At 44.0% G+C, this 20,190-nt stretch overlaps 2 protein-coding genes across 2 annotated transcripts; both read right to left on the bottom strand.

The window, feature by feature from the left end:
* Nucleotides 1–542: 542 nt before the first annotated feature.
* On the bottom strand, nucleotides 543–3,676 carry LOC122130547 (E3 ubiquitin/ISG15 ligase TRIM25-like). Its single transcript, XM_042705256.1, has 3 exons — nucleotides 3,072–3,676; nucleotides 2,825–2,920; nucleotides 543–889 (listed from the first exon to the last, which is right to left on the bottom strand). Exons 1-3 carry the CDS (start codon nucleotides 3,654–3,656, stop codon nucleotides 605–607), a joined length of 966 nt encoding a protein of 321 aa, XP_042561190.1. The 5' UTR covers nucleotides 3,657–3,676; the 3' UTR covers nucleotides 543–604.
* A 4,702-nt stretch (nucleotides 3,677–8,378) lies between these two features.
* On the bottom strand, nucleotides 8,379–11,670 carry LOC122130549 (E3 ubiquitin/ISG15 ligase TRIM25-like). Its single transcript, XM_042705258.1, has 7 exons — nucleotides 11,587–11,670; nucleotides 10,954–11,543; nucleotides 10,683–10,778; nucleotides 10,210–10,443; nucleotides 9,645–9,795; nucleotides 8,734–8,871; nucleotides 8,379–8,524 (listed from the first exon to the last, which is right to left on the bottom strand). The coding sequence occupies exons 2-7, from the start codon at nucleotides 11,536–11,538 to the stop codon at nucleotides 8,379–8,381; spliced, it is 1,350 nt and encodes a 449-aa protein (XP_042561192.1). The 5' UTR covers nucleotides 11,539–11,543; nucleotides 11,587–11,670.
* Nucleotides 11,671–20,190: the final 8,520 nt, after the last annotated feature.

Here is a 20,190-nt window from a genome sequence, read left to right as displayed (position 1 = left end):
TAGGTCCAAGCTTAGTTCTGGCCTTACAGGCTTGTGACATGTCATCTTGAAGAAACCTACCTTTAAGTATGTCCTGGAGGAACTGTTTTGTTTTCTCATTCAGAGACGGAGACAGTGATTTCATCACTTCGCGGAAGGAGAACTTTGTTTCAAAAGTAACCTTGGGAAGGTTCTTAGCCACAGGTGAGGAGGTGAGGTGTGACTGGAAACTCTAAAGGGGATCAAACAGACAGATCATAGGCTGTAAGGACTAAATAAAAAGGTGCTATCCAGACCATTGGTCTCAGAGGTGAAGGGTTGTGAGTTTTACTATAAATCCTCAAACACACACACCCAACATTTTCCAGAAATGGATGCATGCACACCATAAATATAAAATATTTTCGGGTAATTGTTCATATAACTGATTTATGGACAAAATATGAGATTTTGAAATTTCATATACCATTGGCAAGACAGGAAATAATTTAACAATGCATCCAGTGTGTTGGGTGCACAGTAACTCTGTAGGGGACTGTAAATCACAAAGAGTAGGTCTGGAAGCCCCAACTTCAAGGTCTTTTCTGTATGATGACAAAAGAGGCTCTTGATAGAAGCCATCTAATTATGGCAAGTCAAGACTCTCTCTAGGTGACCAGAGGGCTAGTAGTGTTACCTGAAGGAAATCAATGGGGTCCTCAATTGGCAGGAGTTGCTCCATCTTAGCATCTCTGTTCTTTAGCTTAGCGATCTCCAGCTCCAGCTGCTTCAGGAGTCCTTCAGCTCGACTCACCTCTGCCTTCTCCTGAGCTCTGATAGACATTTTTACCTCAATCCTTTTTTTCTGCATGAAGCTGATCAGCTCCGTGAAGATCTTCTCTGTGTCCTCAACAGCTACCTGTGCAGACATCTGTTAACAGGACAGAGGCACTGATATCAGGTCATTTTCAAGCATCACAAAGGATTCCTCAGCCCATTGACATGACGACAAGTGCCTTTTTGCCATCTTTGCAGAGCCAAACAACACCTAACAAAACAAGTACCAGAAACCCACAGCATTCAGCCATTTTGGGGTTGCTAGGGTATGGGGCGCCGTTTGTAAAATGTTGCACGTTCTAAAATTCTGCTCAGTTTTGGTACATTTAGCATTATCATATGGGGAAAAAAGCTTGACAATATTCAAATGTCACTTTTTCAAGCATTTAGAGAGATATTCATGTGAATTCATGCAATAACTTTTCCAAGGATAATGTTTGGCAGTAACACAAAGTTGTTGAATAATATAAATGTTTCATCTAAATGTAAATGTTAAATAAAAAAGTAAATGTTAAATGTTAAATGTAAATGTAAATGTAAATGTTAAATATAAACGTAAATGTTCGATGTATATATAGTTGTTAAATATAAGTGTTAAATGTAAATGCTAAATGTAAATGCTACAAGTACCTAAGCAAGTAGGCTATACTACTGTATTTTGTCATCCAACTGGTAATACTACAATGCCAGTAGAAAATACTTGGGAAGATAATTTCAGTTGTCATTCGCCAGACCAGGTGGTTGTACTTGTGTTAACCAGGAAATTGTGTCAAATGATAAAGAACAGCGTTGGGTAGGCTAAAGGCTGCTAGCTAACAGCATGTAGCTCGCTAGGTGGTAGCTAGCTATTAAATGGCAATCATCTTTGCTCTGATAATGAAAATGTTTATTAGTTTTCACCTTCCAGACGACATCGTTATGAACCCATCCCCTTCTGAAAATTAAATTACTATCTGTGCTTTTGTAGGCTTTCAGTTTTTGAGGTGTGTAGGGGGACGGATTTCCTATTAGATAGATGTAAATATCTCCAAACTGGAGCTCAGGCAGGGACTTCGACGACGTTATAGAAATAAAAATATCAGTGGGTGCAGTAAAGGGATCACAGGTTCCCAAAATGTAATTTTTTTTCTAGATATCTCTGTCTGGCTATTGTGGTATGATCTGTGTTTGATGGCGATCGTAATTGAGTAGGCTGCACTGCTCGAAGATGTCCACTGTTGGTCGACATCTTCGCTGTTCAGCTGTTCTTTTTGCCCGCAAGGTATCCATTGTAGTCACGTGACTGAAAGCTATGAATTACCGTAAATATTGTAATGTTCTGTCTCAAGTCTGACATGTAGACTGAACATTTACATTTAACATTTACATTTACATTTACATTTACATTTACATTTACATTTAACATTTACATTTAGCATTTGATATTTGTATTTACATTTAACACTTATATTTAACATTTATATATAACATCGAACATTTACGTTTAGATTTAACATTTACATTTACATTTACATTTAACATTTACATTTCACATTAACATTTAGATGAAAGATTTATATTAATTAACAACTTTGTGTTACTGCCAAAAATTATCCTTGGAAAAGTAATCGCATGAATTTACATGAATTTCTCTCTAAATGCTTGAAAAAGTGACATTTGAATATCGTCATGCTTTTTTTCCATATGATAATGCTAAATGTACCAAAACTGAGCAGGATTTTAGAACGTGCGACATTTTACAAACGGCGCCCTATACTAGGGGGGCAAAAACAACAGTGTGCAAGAGATGTGTGCAAACAAACATCAGTTTACATCAGTCATGTTTACATTTAACACTTATATTTAACAACTATATATACATCGAACATTTACGTTTATATTTAACATTTACATTTACATTTACATTTACATTTAACATTTAACATTTACTTTTTTATCTAACATTTATATTTAGATGAAACATTTATATTATTCAGGAGATGTGTGCAACAAACATCAGTGTACATCAGTCATGTTTATCAGTGATCACCTGCAGATACTTCTTTGCTTGTTTCACCTCCAGCACCTCCTTCTCCTTCTGCTGGATCCGCCTCTGGTTATCCCTCTTCATCTCCAACAACTTTTTCTGTGGATAAATGTCCACAGGTATCCAATAGCTTAGGGCAACACTTACAACAGATACAAAGATGGGTATTGGCAGAATACTGACGATTTATACAGATATCGCTATTCTTACACAATTCAGTTAAGCAAATAATGAGAGAGAGAGCGCTAACCTTCTTGTTAGTTCGTTCTGCTATAGCGGAGACAATTTTGTGTCCGTTGTGGTCGTCCATTGAACAGAGCATACATATTAACTTCTGATCTGTGCGACAAAACACCTCAATGATCCTGTCGTGTTGTGAGCAGATCTTCTCTTGTAGCCGTGAGGAGGCATTCACTAGCTTGTGCTTGCTTAGGCGAGGCACTTCATAGTGAGGCTGGATGTGAACTTCACAAAATGAAACCAGGCATGTTAGACACGACTTGATGGCTTTGTGTTTGCTCCCAGTGCAGAAATCACACTCCACATCGTCGGGTCCGGCGTTGGAAGGAGCAGTGTGATCAGACTGGACTTCTGTCTTCTTCAGCTTCTCCACAACATCAGCCAGCAATGTGCTTCTGCGAATAACTGGTCTAGGGGTGAAGGTCTCTCTGCACTGGGGGCAGCTGTAAACACCCTTATGGTCTGCCTGATCCCAGCATCCTGTAATACACTTCAAACAGAAACTGTGTCCACAGGTAACAGTCACCGGGTCCGTCAGCAGATCCAGACAGATAGAACAGCAGAACTCATCCTGAAACACTGAAGCACTGGCCATTTCACCTACCACACAGGCACACACACACGTTCTGTCTACAAGGAAAGGCTAAAAATGTTTTTGTTTCACCAGAAGTGGGAGTGTTTGTGTTTCTTCATGATTGTGTGCGCACACTGGCCTTAAAGGCACAGGGCAAGATTGCAGAAGTCTAGAAATTCCCTAATTCATTTCAGAAAACTATTGTGTTATTAAGAGACATGGTTTCCCACAACCGGACATTCAAGTCAACCTCATTTAAGAAGTTATCAAGCACGTAACATATTACAAAATATGTTAATAATTGTAGGATATTTTTTATGTGAAGAGGTTTCTTAGAGTGTGTCTGCAGTAAGAACAGAACATCCTGCTCTAAAACGTCTGGAGTACATACCATAGATACCATAGAAGAGATTTATTACAAGTCCAGGGGCCCCTCTTCGGCCTGTGAGAAACATAGCCTACACAAAGAGGGTATGGACCATGGGCATAACCACTTATGCAAGATTAAGATAAGATCATTCTGATTGGGTTTGGCAAGCAGCCATACAGAACAAGCCACGGAGAAACTCTCAGAGTTGAGGCCTTAAGAAGAGCCTGTAGCGTGTTCACACCCAGAGACGAGCCATGGAACCTGTCCTTTATTGCTACATTAGTGACTGCAATACAAACTTCCAGATTTCTACAAACATTCCCTAGTCTTCTGATTGAAAAGATAAAGAGTAATTAGCCACAACATAATATTACAAAAGAAAAATAATTCATGTGATTAGCCTTAAGGCACCCATGGTCGGTAAAAACATGTTCTGCCCCTTCTCTGGTTAATTCCAAAGTGCACAGGCACACATACACACATTAAAAGAAAGTTTCACCTACCACACAGTCACACAGGCACAGACTAAAAGATAGTTTCACCTACCACACAGGAAAACATACACAGACTATAAGATAGTTTCACCTACCACACAGGCACACATACACAGACTAAAAGATAGTTTCACCTACAGGCACACATACACAGACTAAAAGAGAGTTTCACCTACCACACAGTTCATTTGAACAGATGTTGAGAATGAAGTTACATAGTTCTTTTGAACAGATGTTGGGAATAATGTGATACATTTCATTTGAACAGATGTTGGGAATAATGTGATACAGTTCATTTGAACAGATGTTGGGAATGATGTGAGAGCAGATGTTGGGAATGATGTGAGAGAGCAGATGTTGGGAATGATGTGAAAGAGCAGATGTTGGGAATGATGTGAGAGAGCAGATGTTGGGAATGATGTGAGCTGGTGCTTTCATGCACATGCCAGGAATGGTAGATCACTCAGCTGTCTGTGTCAAAGATTGCACTTGAGTATGTCATGAGGGGGCGACCCTTTTTGGGTGGAGTATTCCTTGGATGGATCTAGATTGATCCTTTTCTCTCGATTCTAATGTTTTAGGTGTTCTAATGTTCTAGGTGTTTACGACAGTGCACTGAAGGAAGTGGCATCAGCAGCAGAGTTCAACAGCAACCCAAAAGAAGCACACCTGACCCTGGTGTTCCTGAAGAAATCCATTCACAAATAGAGATACCAGACTCTACAGAAGAATTCTCATCAGGACAAAGGACGACACGACGACACGTAGCCCATAGAACTTCTGATCAAAGTTCCAATCTACTTGAAATCGTTTAATTGCAACCTGAGTTTACATCGATAGTACTACCGGTTCCCTCCTCATCCATTCACGTCGACGAAAAGAACTTTCATTCCCTTCGAGACTCCTCAACGACCACCAGGCCGTCCCGAGTTTCAGCTGACGAGCTAAGAAGGTCCTGGCAACTTCCACGAATCTGCGTCCCACGCTGCTCATCGGAAGTCCTGCAGAAAACATCTTGGTCGCCATGCAAGAGCGATCCAAGTAAGGCTAATATCTGGGCAGAATTTAGTTTTATACGTATGTTTTAATCTATGTGAGAAGTGTGGTTATTTTATTTCATTAAGATCTAAATGCAATCTGAAATTCACAGTCCACACGGTCCTTGACCGCTGATAATCTTGCTTGGTTATTTTTGCTATTTGTTAGATAGATTGTGTATGCACCCCCCCCCGCCCCCCCCTCTCTCTCTCTCTCTAACTCCCTTTACATCACCACCTGAACATATACACGCATACATCGCGATTTCAGTGTTGTTAAATATCTTGTATTGAATTAAGGCCTAGCTTGGATTTAGTCCTTAAGGCAAGAATCCTTTGTTCAGGCATTCTTTACTCTGTGCACCTCCCCCCAACTAAATTGGCGCCTAAGAAACATAGAGTTCAGGTCTCGGACCTGCAGCAGCATCCGGTGACCATTCTCCATCTAGTTGGGGCCTGACGCACTCTTTACTTCACGCACACAGCATCTATCGCCTGTGCGCTTGCGCAAAGCCTCCCTCTCACTTCCCCCATCTCTCCATTGAGAGGGGGATTACTCGCAACTTCGCATACCCACACACGCACCTGCTCACACACGCACGCACCCGCTCACACACACACACACACAGACAGAGACGAGGAAGCTAACGCATCCTCCTTTGCATTCCTGAAACAGACTACCTCACTACCCAACTTCCCAATTCCACTTTGTGCCTTGTTCAATTGTTTTACTCCAGTGTTTATGTGATTATACCTGATTTAATATTAGCCATTAATTACTGTTTGTTACTTTTAATAAATTGTTTATTTTAGACTTAAACAATTGTCTTGCCTGTTATTGTTCCAATATTCCACTGAAAGCCATTTTCCGCCAACCAAATACTCTGATTGCCTTCACTTGTCTAGTTGTTTTCATGAAGTGTTATAGACTTGTATTGAGATTGCAATACGTTAGTATTGTAATACCATACTAAGACTGTAGCATAGTGGTACAGCTAGAGTTTTCCATTATTATAGTAATTTAATTATAAAATATTAAATAATAAAATGAATGATTATTACATTTTATGAGACTGATTTAATTAAACTAATGTAACAACCCCGGTTTCACCTACAAACCCAAACTCTACAGGGGACCGTATGGGACAGAGAGCGGGCCCTGAAGCCCTTATCTAGGGTTCTGCTACAATTACAACTGAAGAACATTTAGAGGTTCTTAATATCTCCCATCTAACTGTGCCCTGAAGCCCTTATGTCAAGGGTTCTGCTACAATTACAACTGAAGAACATTTAGAGGCTCTTAATATCTCCCATCTAACTGTGCCCTGAAGCCCTTATGTCAAGGGTTCTGCTACAATTACAACTGAAGAACATTTAGAGGCTCTTAATATCTCCCATCTAACTGTGCCCTGAAGCCCTTATGTCAAGGGTTCTGCTACAATTACAATTGAACATTTAGAGGCTCTTAATATCTCCAAACTAACTGTGCCCTGAAACCCTTCCCTCAAAGGTTCTATTGTAGCTGCGTCGGTTATCGGCCAGTTTGTTAAACATCGGCTAGTCTGTTAAACAATCGAAATGCTAAGTCTGTTAATTAGATTGACACAACGCGAACGTAGCCAATAACACACACAAGCTGCTATTAGACCCCGCTTTATTATTACAATTACGACTGAAGAACATCTAGAGGTTCTTAATATCTGCCACCCAGCAGGGGATATTTGAGAGCTAACATCTTCTGCAGATGCCTTTAAGTGTTACCTTGTGAAAATTGGTGGGGTCCATCCAAGTTTCTCCATCTCAGCATCTCTGCTCTGTAGTTTAGTGACTACTAATGGTCTTAAACTAACTAATTAACTAGCTAAATTACAGCAGAACATACACAAAAAAGCAGTCGGGGGGAGTATCTCAAATATTCACCCGCACCACTAACCTATTATTCTATCTCCTAGTCTTTATTTCAGATGGGAATCGAACCAACAAATCACATGCATTTCCTTTTACTGTTGCTACGACCTGTGACCAACATATTGCTATCTTCCATCGCTGAGAAAGGACCATGTCCATGCCATAATCGTGATGACTAGTCACACTAATTCATGATACCTTGTCTAGGTGGTACTAAAATAAAATATTCTCTTTCTGTTGGCTGAGATGCTCTTTAGCCTAGTTTCAGTCTGACACACACACAGACACACACACACACACACACACACACACACACACACACACACACACACACACACACACACACACACACACACACACGCACACACAACCTGTACCGTAGACCCTAAAGCCCCCTCGTGTCTCTCCATCTGATCCTCTGTCATTTCTTGATGACACTCAAGTAAAAGACAACATAAACAAACATTAATTAATGCATTCATTTGTTTATTCATAAAGCCTCAAGGTGAAATATACTCCAACATCGGCACTGATAAAACTGTGATGTATAATGTGCATTACTTGACACCTACCCTTACATGACAAGTCTTTAACGGATTAACAGGTCGTAAGTCTTCTATAGATTAAACTTTATGAGCAACAAACAAAGGCATTGCTGCATTGACATATAGGCTGCATTGTGTTAATACATTCCACTCTACTGTGAAACTGCAAAAGTGACATACACTATTAGTAAATCATAATATGGAGATTGTTGCATGCTAACAAAGGCAGAAAGAAGAGCGGAGAAATCAATTCATGAATGATTTCAAGATGTGATCTTTGCAGCTGTTCATAATGTTACATAAAATAAAGGTCAAAGGCATTTGCATAGAACATCAGGAGAGCATTTGCATATAGGGACAGGGTGGTTTTGGTCGGTCCAAAATAAATGTCAGGGGAAGAAAAGATATAAGAGATCATAATCATCTTCATCTTCATCATGATCATCATTATTTATCGCGAATACCAGTTCCAGCTCAGAAGAACTCCCTTTCCAACGAGGAAGCTCAGGAAACTTTACGGTCACAGTATCGGGCTCTGTAAAAGCTAAGAGAATCCATTTGTCATTTATTTAACACAATAGTAGTACTGTATATGATTGGCAATACATTTCTTTTTCTGCAAATTCTCATGGAAATAGAATGCTAATGTATTTCTTGTTACATTGTCCACATGAATCATGTACATCAGTACTTCTGCATGCAGTGAAAGTGATGTAAGTGAGTGTAAATCCATAAGGGTCTTACCTGTTACCTCACCCACACCACTGACAGTGATGTCATAACTGTGTTGGTTGTATCCAGACCTAATATCACATCGTAAAGTCTTTGCAACGGTCTCAGGATACTTCAGTCTGACCGTGTCCCCCTTCCTGAAGCCTGTGACTATGAAAGGAGCAGAGGAAGCTATGTGTGACTGATGTCTGAATAACAGAAATCTTCTCCATATTGCTGTCACCTACTCCTAGGATGCTGGTCATAGTCATGCCTCACCTGTTCCTCATCACCATTATCTGTTCAGATTCTCACACCACATTCAAGTTTTTTTCTCCTGCCCGTTTTCATGTTACTAATTTTGCCTGTATTTATTGTATTCCACTCTGACCTTGTGACCTTGGCTGTTTAGGAGCCTGTCCCTGGTATGGATGGTTTTCTGCTCCTTGTCCTCCGCTTCATGTTTTTTTGTCTCTATTGAACCTTTTGGCCCATTATGTCTGCACCTCTGCCTTCATTAAAAAGGACCATTTATGCTCTTCCACTTTTTCTCATTCCTTTAGTGTGTTCTATAGCTTTTTGTAGACATGTAGACAGTCTGCAAAGTTACAAAAGCCCAAAGTACACACCAGAGGAAGTAACTCTCTCCAACAGAAACCAATTTTCTCAGCTGCCTGAAACACCCTTTTCCTTTGTTACAAGATGACTCAATCTCAGAACAGAGATTTCAGTTACATTATAGATTTATCCTTAGAAAAAGGAAAATATCAAAGCAGCAAACCAGGCCTTACTCCAGAAGAGAGGAGATAATAAAATCATGAACATTAAAATATTAGCATATTAGGTCCTCTTTAAAAGGTCCTTCCATCCCTCTCTGGTCTCTGCTTCTAGGTCCAAGCTTAGAGGCTTACAGGCTTGTTACATGTCATCTTGAAGAAGCCTACCTTTAAGTATGTCCTGGAGGAACTGTTTTGTTTTCTCATTCAGAGACGGAGACACTGATTTCATCACTTCGCTGAAGGAGAAATCTGTTTCAAGAGTAGCCTTAGGAAGGTTCTTAGCCACAGATGAGGAGGTGAGGTGTGGCTGGAAACTCTACAGGGGATCAAACAGAGAGATCATAGGCCATGAGGACTAGATAAAAAGGTGCTTTCTAGACCATTGGTCTCAGAGGTGAAGTGTTGTGGGTTTTACTATAAATCCTAAAACACATACACCCGACATTTGGCAAGACAGGAAATTATTTAAAACTGCATGCACCATCTGTTTTTTTTTATATATATTTCATAATGTTGAGATGCCTGTAGAGAATGATTACTATCTCTCCTAAATACAGCACTGTAGGTTAGCTCTGTGCACATTAACTCTTTAGGGGACTGTAAACAGTTGGTCTGGAAGGCCCAACTTCAAGGTCTTTTCTGTATGATGACAGAGAGGTTCTTTTTAGAACCCATCTAATTATGGCAAGTCAAGACTCTCTCTAGGTGACCAGAGGGCTAGTAGTGTTACCTGGAGGAAATCAATGGGGTCCTCAATTGGCTGGAGTTGGTCCATCTCAGCATCTCTGTTCTTTAGCCTAGCGATCTCCAGCTCCAGTTCTTTCAGGAGTCCGTCAGCTCGACTCACCTCTGCCTTCTCTTCAGTTCTGATCGACTCTTTCGCCTCAGAGCGTTTTTTCTCCATGAAGTTGATCAGCTCTGTGAAGATCCAATCTGTGTCCTCATCAGCTTTTTGTGCAGAGGCCTGTTTACAAGACAGGAGCACTCATATCAGCTCATTTTCAATCACTGTTTTAAAAGAAAGATCATAGCCTGTAGACATGCAAAGATGTGTGTCTATGCTTGTATCATTTGTGCAGAGCAAGACAGACCTAAACGGCACAAGAAGGGAAAGAATCTGAACTAACTAAATGTAAAAACTGAAATTCAAAAATTAAACCAATTCTAGAACAGTTTACATCAGTCATGTTTATCAGTGATCACCTGCAGATACTTCTTTTCTTGTTTCACCTCCTCCACCTCCTTCTCCTTCTGCTGGATCCGCCTCTGGTTATCCCTCTTCATCTCCAACAACTGTTTCTGTGGATAAATGTACACAGGGAAATATCCAATAGCTTTAGTTAACATTTACAGGAGTTGCAAAAATATGCATTGGCAGAATACTGACGATTTATACAGATTGATTACTCTTTTCGTTCTATTCAATTCAATTAAGCAAATAACGTTTCGACAGACGGAGAGAGAGAAAACCAACCTGCTTCTCAGTTCGTTCTGCTATAGCGGAGACAGTCTTGTGTCCGTTGTGGTCGTCCATTGAACAGAGCATACATATTAACTTCTGATCTGTGCGACAAAACACCTCAATGATCTTGCCGTGTTGTGAGCAGATCTTCTCTTGTAGCCGTGAGGAGGCATTCACTAGCTTGTGCTTTTTCAGACAGGCCACTTGATAATGAGATTGGATGTGAACCTCACAGTAAGATCCCATGCATGTTAGACACGACTTAATGGCTTTGTGTTTTCTCCCAGTACAGAAATCACACTCCACATCGTCTGGTCCAGCGTTGGAAGGAGCCGTGTGATCAGACTGGACTTCTGTCTTCTTCAGCTTCTCCACAACATCAGCCAGCAATGTGCTTCTGCGAAGAACAGGTCTAGGAGTGAAGGTCTCTCTGCACTGGGGGCAGCTGTAAACACCCTTATGGTTTTCCTGATCCCAGCACCCCGTAATACAGTTCAAACAGAAACTGTGTCCACAGGTAACAGTCACCGGATCCTTCATCAGATCCAGACAGATAGAACAGCAGAACTCATCCTGAAACACTGAAGCACTGGCCATTTCACCTACCACACAGGCACACACACACAGACTAAAAGAGAGTTCCACCTACCACACAGGCTCACACGTTCTGGCTACAGGGAAAGCTAAATAGGTCTCGTTTCACCAGAAGTGGGAGTGTTTGTGTTTCTTCCTGATTGTGTGTGTGCACACCTGCCTTAAAGGCACAGGGCAAGATTGCAGAAGTCTAGAAGTTCCCTAATTCATTTCAGAAAACTATTGTGTTGTTAAGAGACATTGTATCCCACAACCTGACATTCAAGTCAACCCCATTTAAGAAGTTATCAAGCACGTAGCATATTACAGAATATGTTAATAATATTGCAAAAGAAAAACAATTCGCCTATAAAAACATGTTCTGCCCCTTCTCTGGTTAAATCCAAAGTGCAGGTTTATAACCTCCCTTACGTATGCCTATGCTGACTCATGTGTATGGACTGTATTGGGTAATTTGTTCCAGAGGAAAAGGTCAGAAGTCCAGGTTATTATTTCCTATGGGAAGAGCATGCAGGGAGGAGCACGGTCAAGAGCACTTACTGACTGGGGTGCTGTGGCTTTCAGTTAGCAGATCCGATGACATGCCTGCTCAGTTCATGAGTATGTCTTTGATTGTCTTTAATGGTTTGAACTGTTGTGAAGATATTAAATGTATCAAGTAATCATCCAGCATTTGTTTTCCATGTGAAGCAGTGGGCTGTCTTTTCATCAGTCATAAATGTGACTAATGCATTCATTAGACTAGGCACACGTAGGGTCTGGGTAGAGGGTCTCACCAAACACTGACAGAGAGTCCAGCAGGATATGACCTCATAAGACCTCTATGGCAGCTGGTATCTGTACTTCCTCCTAATCGTCCTTACAGTCCAACCCAATTACTATATGCAGGGTAATCATTAGGAAAAAACAAAATGTTCAATTCAATTTTATTCAATTTTATTTATATAGTGCCCAAACAATAAAATTGTCTCAAGGCGCTTTACCAAGGCCAGTGCCTGGACCTCCTTAGAGCAAGCACAATGGCGACAGGGGCAAGAAAAAATAGGTGATGATGAAGTCATTGATCATCAGTCAGTTAGTTAACTTTTAAAAACTTTTAATCAGTCAGTCAGTTCACTTTTTAAAACCTTTCATCAATCAGTCAGTTCACTTTTAAAACATTTTATCAATCCGTCAGTTAACGTCTTAAAACATTTCATCAGACCTCTTGTTTAAAACAGATCAAATCTGGTAATGTGTTTTAGGATAATAAGTTCCCCTCTGTTGTGCTACTGCAAAGGTGATATAAAAAAGTGTATAAGAAATAAAATGAATGAATAAAATGAAATGAATAAAATGAAATAAAATACTGAGGTTGTTGTGCTCTATGAATGGAAGACACGGGAGCTAGTGAATACACTCTGAAATTATTTCAAAATGTTGACTATAAAAAAAACACACACACCCTGTACCATAGACCCTAAAGCCCCCTTGTGTCTCTCTATCTGATCCTCTATCATTTCTTGATGACACTCAAGTAAAAGACAACATAAACAAACATGAATTCATGCAATTTGTGCATTACTTTGCACTTACCCTTACATGACAACAAAATTAATTTAAAGAACAGCTTAAGTCTTTCTCTGATTAACAAGTTGTAAGTCTTAGATTAAACTTAATGAGCAAGAAACAAATGCATTGCTGCATTGACATATAGGCTGCATTGTGTTAATAGATTCCACTCTACTGTGAAACTTCAAAAGTGACATACACTATTGTGAGATCACAATATGGAGATTGTTACACGCTAACAAAGGCAGAAAGAAGAGCGAAGAAATCGATTCATGAATGATTTCAAGATGTGATCTTTGCAGCTGTTCATAATGTTACATAAAATAAAGGTCAAAGGCATTTGCAAAGAGCATCAGCAGAGCATTTACATAGAGGGACAGGGTTGTTTTGGTCGGTCCAAAATAAACGTCAGGGGAAGTAAATATGTAAGAGATCATAATCATCTTCATCATGATCATGGATCTTTCTTTATCGCAAATACCAGTTCCAGCAGAGAAGAACTCCCCCTCCAACCAGGGAGCTCAGGAAAGTTAACGGTCACGGTATCGGGCTCTGTAAAAGCTAAGAGAATCTATTTGTCATTTATTTAACACAATAGTAGTACTGTATATCATTGGTGATACGTTTCTTTTCCTACATATTCTCATGTAAAAAGAATGCTAATTTATTTATTGTTATATTGTCCACATGAATCATTTACATCAGTACTTCTGCATGCAGTGAAAGTGATGTAAGTGAGTGTAAATCCATAAGGGTCTTACCTGTTATCTCACCCACACCACTGACAGTGTTTTCGTTGTACCCGTATCCAGAGTACAGTCTCCTGGCGGTCTGAGGAGTGTTCAGTCTGACCGTGTCCCCCTTCATGAAGCCCGTGACTATGAAAGGAGCAGAGGAAGTTATGTGTGACTGATATCTGAATAACAGAAAACTTCTCCATATTGGTCTCACCTACTCCTAGGATGCTGGTCATAGTCATGCCTCACCTGTTCCTCATCACCATTATCTGTTCAGATTCTCACACCACATTCAAGTTCTATTTAGTTTCTCCTGACCGCCAGAGGCGGTGCTTACAGCACTGGATTTCCATCGCACGTACGTGCAGGTCGAGTGTTAATACCAACAAAGTCACCTGTGACCTGGGTGACGTCGTCAATGTGCGCTAGCACAAAAGGCCGTCTCACCCAGCAAGCGACCTCTTGCATCTTCTCGCGAAAGCAGGTCGACATTCGTGATTCGAGGAAGACGCTAGTAGTTTCGTTACCCATTGTGGTCGGGGCAGTGGATATTCACCCTCCAAGAAACTGCGTTAGGCGAAGTTGTTTTTTGTTCGCATCAAAGCGGGTAAGCTAACTGGTTGTTTCTTACTTGAAGGGTAGCCTGGACCGGAGCGGCCCCGCTCACTCGGCACAGGTGGAAATAACCCAGCTGAACGGTGTTCTCGCCGGTTTTCTCTGGATATAGTGTCCTTAGTATCTTCAGTTAGACAGCTACCCGGCAGGCTACGGCCATATTAGACGAACGTTGATGGACAGAGCTAGAGCTAACAGCTAAGTCTACAGCACCGGAGTCGTAAGGTAGGTAAACTTGTTATTGTAAGTTTGTTTGTGACAGCCGCTGTGGAGTGTGCTCGCTCCACTGCCGCAGTAGCCTGGTTTGACACGGCTTTTCATTTCGGAGTGTGTCTCGCTCTATGATTAAAGTAAGACTCTGTTACGGATTTTGTTTTGTTTAAATTAGCGGTGGTTGGAAGCCACCGTTGAATAGCACGGAGCTTGAGGGTACTCGCTCTGTAGCCTGGTTTAATATATTTTGTTTTCATTCGGAGTGTGTCTCGCTCTGTTACTAAATTAAGATTCTGTTACGGATCTTTTTGTTTAAGTTAGCGGCGGTGGGGAACGACCGTCGGATTATACGGAGCCTGAGTGTACTCACTCTTGTAGCCTGGTCTAATATATTTTGTTTTTCATTTCGGAGTGTGTCTCGCTCTGTGAAGAAGTTAAGACTCCTTATGAGTCTGTTGGCTTAAGATAGCATCGGTTGGGAAGAGACGACCGTCTGTTCACACCGGACCTGAGTGTACCCGCTCTCGGTCTCATTGCTAGAGCAGAGCAGGGGTGTACACGCCCTCACGTGCCTGCTAGCCCGCTAGCCTTTGAAGGCAGCCCCATCGGGCTTATACTAGTCTGGCTAAGTGCTTCTCGCTGGAAGCCAGAACTAACAGTACAGGGCAAGATGTTAACCATCTGTGCTAGCTGCCGGGCCCCTCTCGAGCCAGAGGATGGCCATATGGAGTGCCCCGCCTGTCTGGGCGTGGAGCATCTGAGACAGGGGCTAACAGAGTTTGCCTGCATGAGCTGTAACTGCCTAAGCCTGACAGCTCGGGCAGCTAGGTTAGTGGAGGTGGAGACGGGCACTGCACAGCCCCATGAAGGGGCACACGAGAGAGTGCTACGGCCGACTAAGCGCCGTAGTACTGCACGGCAGACCACCGTTAAGGCAAAGAGGAAGAAGAGTGGACTGGCACAGAAGGTGGACTCAGTGACCACAGAGTTGGAGAGTATTAAGGCGCTGTTGGCCAATTTGCAGCCTCCAACACACACAGGGCAGGGTGGTAGCGTACACGCTCGAACCCCACCAGCCGATCAGGCGGAGCGGTCACCACCGACGCTGTCACCAGTAGGGAGTGCCCAGGAGCTAGATACACTCTCCACAAGGGCGTCAGAGAGTTTGGACATGGGACAGGGAGACGAGGCCGAGTCGTACGAGTCAGCCCCCCACGACTCTCAGACCAGCTCCCAGGATACAGCCCGGGGTACAGGGGTGGAGCCAGAGGCTGGCCAGCTTTCTATTAAGTCCACCCTGAAGGCAGCGTTGGCGCGTTTGGGGCTGGACCCGGTCCCTGTGGCGGTGCCCCCCCAGAATGCGTTTTTTAGAACCGCGGTACAGCAGACTGCCTTTGCGGTCCCACCCTCAGCTCCGTACATTGAGGAGCTGCAGAGGTGCTGGGCAGACCCCAGACAATTTTCCCACCTCCCCACCAACTGCAGGGTCCTGTCGGCCATGCAGGGTGCGTCCACCTATGGGCTTGAAAGGATGCCTAATGTGGAGCCGTCGGTGGCGGCCTTAATACTGTCCCCCGATGAGGCGCTTAGGCCCCATGCTCGCTGCCCCCGCCCACAATGCCGGCTGACAGACGACCTCATTGTGAGGTGTTATGATGCAGCCGCTCGTACGGCACGCATAGGGAATTCAATGTCCCACTTAATGCTGGCTCTCACCCAGACACTGCAGGGCACAGGGGATGCATCGGCGTCCCAGGGGTTGTGTGACTCCTCGCTACAGGCGTTTGCCTTTATGTCGAGAGAGCTCGGTAGGCTAATGTCATATTTGACTTTAGCCAGTCGCCAGATATGGGTGGCCCAATCCCCCCTAGCCGAGCCAGGCAGGAGGGCACTACGTTCTCTCCCGGTGGTCCCAGGGGAGTTGTTTGGTCAGGCTGCACAGCAGGCCCTGGAGTGCAGTGTGCAGGTCATACAGGCCAGGCAGCAGTTTGCGAGCCTTCGTCGGGGGAGCCAGACTAGACGCGGGCCCCCACCACTAAGAGCTGAGGCGCCTGCACAGTGGCCAGTCAGCCAGCCGCGGACACGGCAGTCAGAGAGGTTTCGCCAGCCAGACAGATCTCGCCCACCCCCCGCCACCCGCACACTTCGCCCTACACAGGGCGCCCAAGCCACGGCCCGTTACCCCTCTAGGGACCGGAGGGGGAGAGGGGGCAGGCAGTGACAGCAGTACACCGGCGGTCGGCCGCTTCTCCAGCCAACATCTCAGGCGCTGGGAAGCGGTGACATCGGACCCCTGGGTACTGGCAACCCTGTCTCAGGGTTACATTATCCAATTTCAAGGCCGACCGCCAAAGTTCCGTGGGGTCAAGACCACCACCGTCACCAACCCGGGAAAGGCCCTAGCCCTACGTCAGGAGATCGGCGCTCTCCTCCAAAAAGAGGCCATCGAACAGCTCGACGCGCCTACACACGAAGGTGGGTTCTACTCAACCTATTTCATAATTCCAAAGAAGGATGGCGGGCTCCGCCCCATTCTAGATCTCAGGCACTTAAATACTCATCTCAAGACACTGAGGTTTCATATGCTGCGCACCAAGGAGGTTCTGCACAGCATTCGGAAGAACGATTGGTTCACGACCATCGACTTGAAGGACGCTTACTTCCACGTCCCAATCGCACCACACCACAGGCAATTCCTCAGGTTCGCCTTCGAGGGTCGGGCGTACCAATTTCGGGTACTACCGTTTGGAATAGCTCTGGCACCCCGGGTGTTCACCAGGTGCGTTGCAGCTGCTCTGGCTCCACTGCAGGCCCAGGGAATGCGCATTTTGCCCTACCTGGACGACTGGCTTATCTGCTCCCAGTCGGAGGTACAGGCCCACAGCGATGTTGCCGCGTTGATGGCGCATATCACGGGTCTAGGGCTCAGACTGAACCTCAGAAAGAGTTCCCTAGTTCCCCGTCAGCAGATTGGGTTCTTGGGCATGGCCATCGATTCGCAGGCGATGAGGGCTGTCCCCTCTCAACAGCGGGTCGACGGAATCCAGCAGCTCGTGGCGCGCTTCAGAGGACACAGGGCTCTGACCCTGAGATCCTTCCAACGCCTACTGGGGATGCTAACATCAGCTGCATCCCTGATCCCACTAGGCCTCCTGGCGCTGAGGCCTTTCCAAATCTGGCTAAACAGCCTGGGCCTCCATCACGTGCGGCACAGACACAGACTGGTGAGGGTTACCACCAGCTGCAGGAGGTTCCTCCATCCTTGGAGGAGGAGGAAGTACCTGACCCAGGGAGTTCCGTTGGGCGCTATTCCTTCCCGGAGGGAGGTGGTGACCACGGACGCTTCCCAGATAGGGTGGGGCGCCGTGTGGCAGCGTCAGACGGCCAGAGGTCGTTGGAGCCCCCAGCAGAAGCGGCAGCACATAAATGTGCTAGAGCTTCGGGCGGTGCTGCTGGCTCTAAGGCACTTCCTCCCTGCGCTAGTAGGGAGGCACGTGCTGGTCAGGTCGGACAATATGTCAGCGGTGTATTATATCAACCACCAGGGAGGCACCAGATCGCTGCAGTGCTTAGGGGTTGCCCAGCAGCTCTTGCAGGAGACCCATCAGCACCTATTGAGCCTGAGGGCTGTGTATTTGCCCGGCACTTACAACTAGGGTTGGGTACCGAGAACCGGTACCAATATGGAACCGGTTCCAATACAACCGGTACCTACCCGGACCGAAATGCAACGCAGATTTCGGTGCTTCATTTCGGTGCCTGAGCCAATTGAAAACGGTTGCTAGGCAGATTCCGCGGGGCACATGTAAAACTGCCCCAGCTCCCAATGTAAACTTTGTCCTGTGTCGCTCACGCTCATTGGTGTTTTCATAGCAACAGTCTTATGACAGTGAAGAGCATGCAGCATTTCACAGAGCAAGCACAAACAGAACTAGCCATCAACCTTTTAACAGAGAAAATACCGAAAGGTAAACGGTCAAAAGTGTGGCTGTATTTCGCACCAAAATATTCAAACATCGCGACGTGCAGCAAATGCAACAAAACAATTGCGTGAAAAGAGTGGAGAGAAGGCAAAGAGTCAACGGCAGTTCAGCAACCGAAGACTGAAAAATAAACGGAGATGACAGCTATACTTAACCTACGGTAGTCTCTTAAAGGGGCAGTACACATTTTCTCGTACTCAGTGTGTTCAAGTAACAAGATTAACTATAAACAAGCTAGAAAAGATAGGTATAAACAAATCATAAAATGGTGAAATTTCATGAAATAAATGCAAACAAAATAATACATTTTTGACTCCAAAGGCAAATATGCTCATATTTTTGCAAAAGAAGTTTGAAGCTGTTTTTTGTATTTATTTATATTTATTTAAGTATACTATAAACTGTTGTTTACAGTTAATATAATGTTCATAGTTTGAAGTTAAAAAGTTTGAAGCCAAGTGTTTTGTATGTATTTATATTTATAATATACTTTAAACAGTTAATATATTGTTCAATTTGAAGAAAAAAAATTGAATTGAACAAAAGAATTGCTGAAGTATTGAAGCTGTAGTGTGTGTACAGAGTGTGTGTGTGTGTTTTGTATTTATTTAAGTATAGTCTAAACTTTTGTTAACAGTTCATATATTATTTAAGTTTTAAGTTAAAAGGTGTTTTGTATTTATTTATATATATAATCTACTTTAAACAGTTCATATATTTGGAAATAAAGCCTTTCTTAAATGTCGTCAATCGTAAACATTTTTTTATTTTTTTATAAAAGTATCGGTTCCGGCACCGTTTAGGCACCGGTATCGTTTTAAAAGTATCGGTTATGTACCGGTATCGGATAAAAACCAAACGATACCCATCCCTACTTACAACAGAGCCGCAGATCTCCTGTCCCGGGAGAGCCCCGACCCAGGGAAATGGAGACTCCATCCAGATGTGGTACAGGCGGTATGGGGTCGATATGGCAGGGCAGAGGTGGACCTATTCGCCTCTCGAGAATCGACTCAGTGTTCCCTCTGGTTCAGCCTCTCGGAGCCAGGCCCGCTAGGCCGGGACGCACTGGCGCATACATGGCCGAGACGGCAGCTATACGCTTTTCCTCCTCTGCCACTAATTTGGCCCACCTTGCATAGGTTGGAAACAGAGGAGCACGAGCTGCTACTAATCGCTCCCCGGTGGCCGGGGAGGGTATGGTTCCCCAGGTTGCTCCAGCTGTTGCACGGGAGACCCTGGTGCCTCCCAGTGAGGAGGGATCTACTATCGCAGCTGGGCGGCCAGATCTGGCATCCAGATCCGTCTCGGCTACAGCTCTGGGTCTGGCCCAGGCGGTGGTATTCACCATTAACAGCTCGCGGGCACCCTCCACCAATGCCCTCTATGCTAACAGGTGGAAGATATTCACGGAATGGTGCCAGGCACGGGGACAGGAGCCAGCACACTGCCCCCTGCCAGCGGTACTACAGTTCTTGCAGTCACTCCTGGATCGGGGACTCACGCCCTCCACCATCAGGGTGTATGCTGCTGCCATCTCCGCAGGGCACATTCGG

The sequence above is a fragment of the Clupea harengus genome, unplaced genomic scaffold (assembly GCF_900700415.2).
Source record: "Clupea harengus unplaced genomic scaffold, Ch_v2.0.2, whole genome shotgun sequence".
Taxonomy (NCBI): Eukaryota; Metazoa; Chordata; class Actinopteri; order Clupeiformes; family Clupeidae; genus Clupea; species Clupea harengus.
The sequence above is the reverse complement of the archived record's forward strand: the minus strand, read 5'-3'. Positions and strand labels throughout refer to the sequence as shown.

What these genes read in the sequence shown, in the direction of transcription:
- LOC122130547 (XM_042705256.1), bottom strand. Translation starts at nt 3,656, where the DNA reads ATGGCCAGTGCTTCAGTGTTTCAGGATGAGTTCTGCTGTTCTATCTGT. An exon ending in CAGAACGAACTAACAAGAAG is followed by an intron (nt 2,921 to 3,071) that starts GTTAGCGCTCTC and finishes ATTTATCCACAG; the next exon opens with AAAAAGTTGTTGGAGATGAA. An exon ending in AAGCAAAGAAGTATCTGCAG is followed by an intron (nt 890 to 2,824) that starts GTGATCACTGAT and finishes TCCTGTTAACAG; the next exon opens with ATGTCTGCACAGGTAGCTGT.
- LOC122130549 (XM_042705258.1), bottom strand. Translation starts at nt 11,538, where the DNA reads ATGGCCAGTGCTTCAGTGTTTCAGGATGAGTTCTGCTGTTCTATCTGT. An exon ending in ACCCCATTGATTTCCTCCAG is followed by an intron (nt 9,796 to 10,209) that starts GTAACACTACTA and finishes GATCCCCTGTAG; the next exon opens with AGTTTCCAGCCACACCTCAC. An exon ending in CCTCCAGGACATACTTAAAG is followed by an intron (nt 8,872 to 9,644) that starts GTAGGCTTCTTC and finishes CTCCTTTCATAG; the next exon opens with TCACAGGCTTCAGGAAGGGG.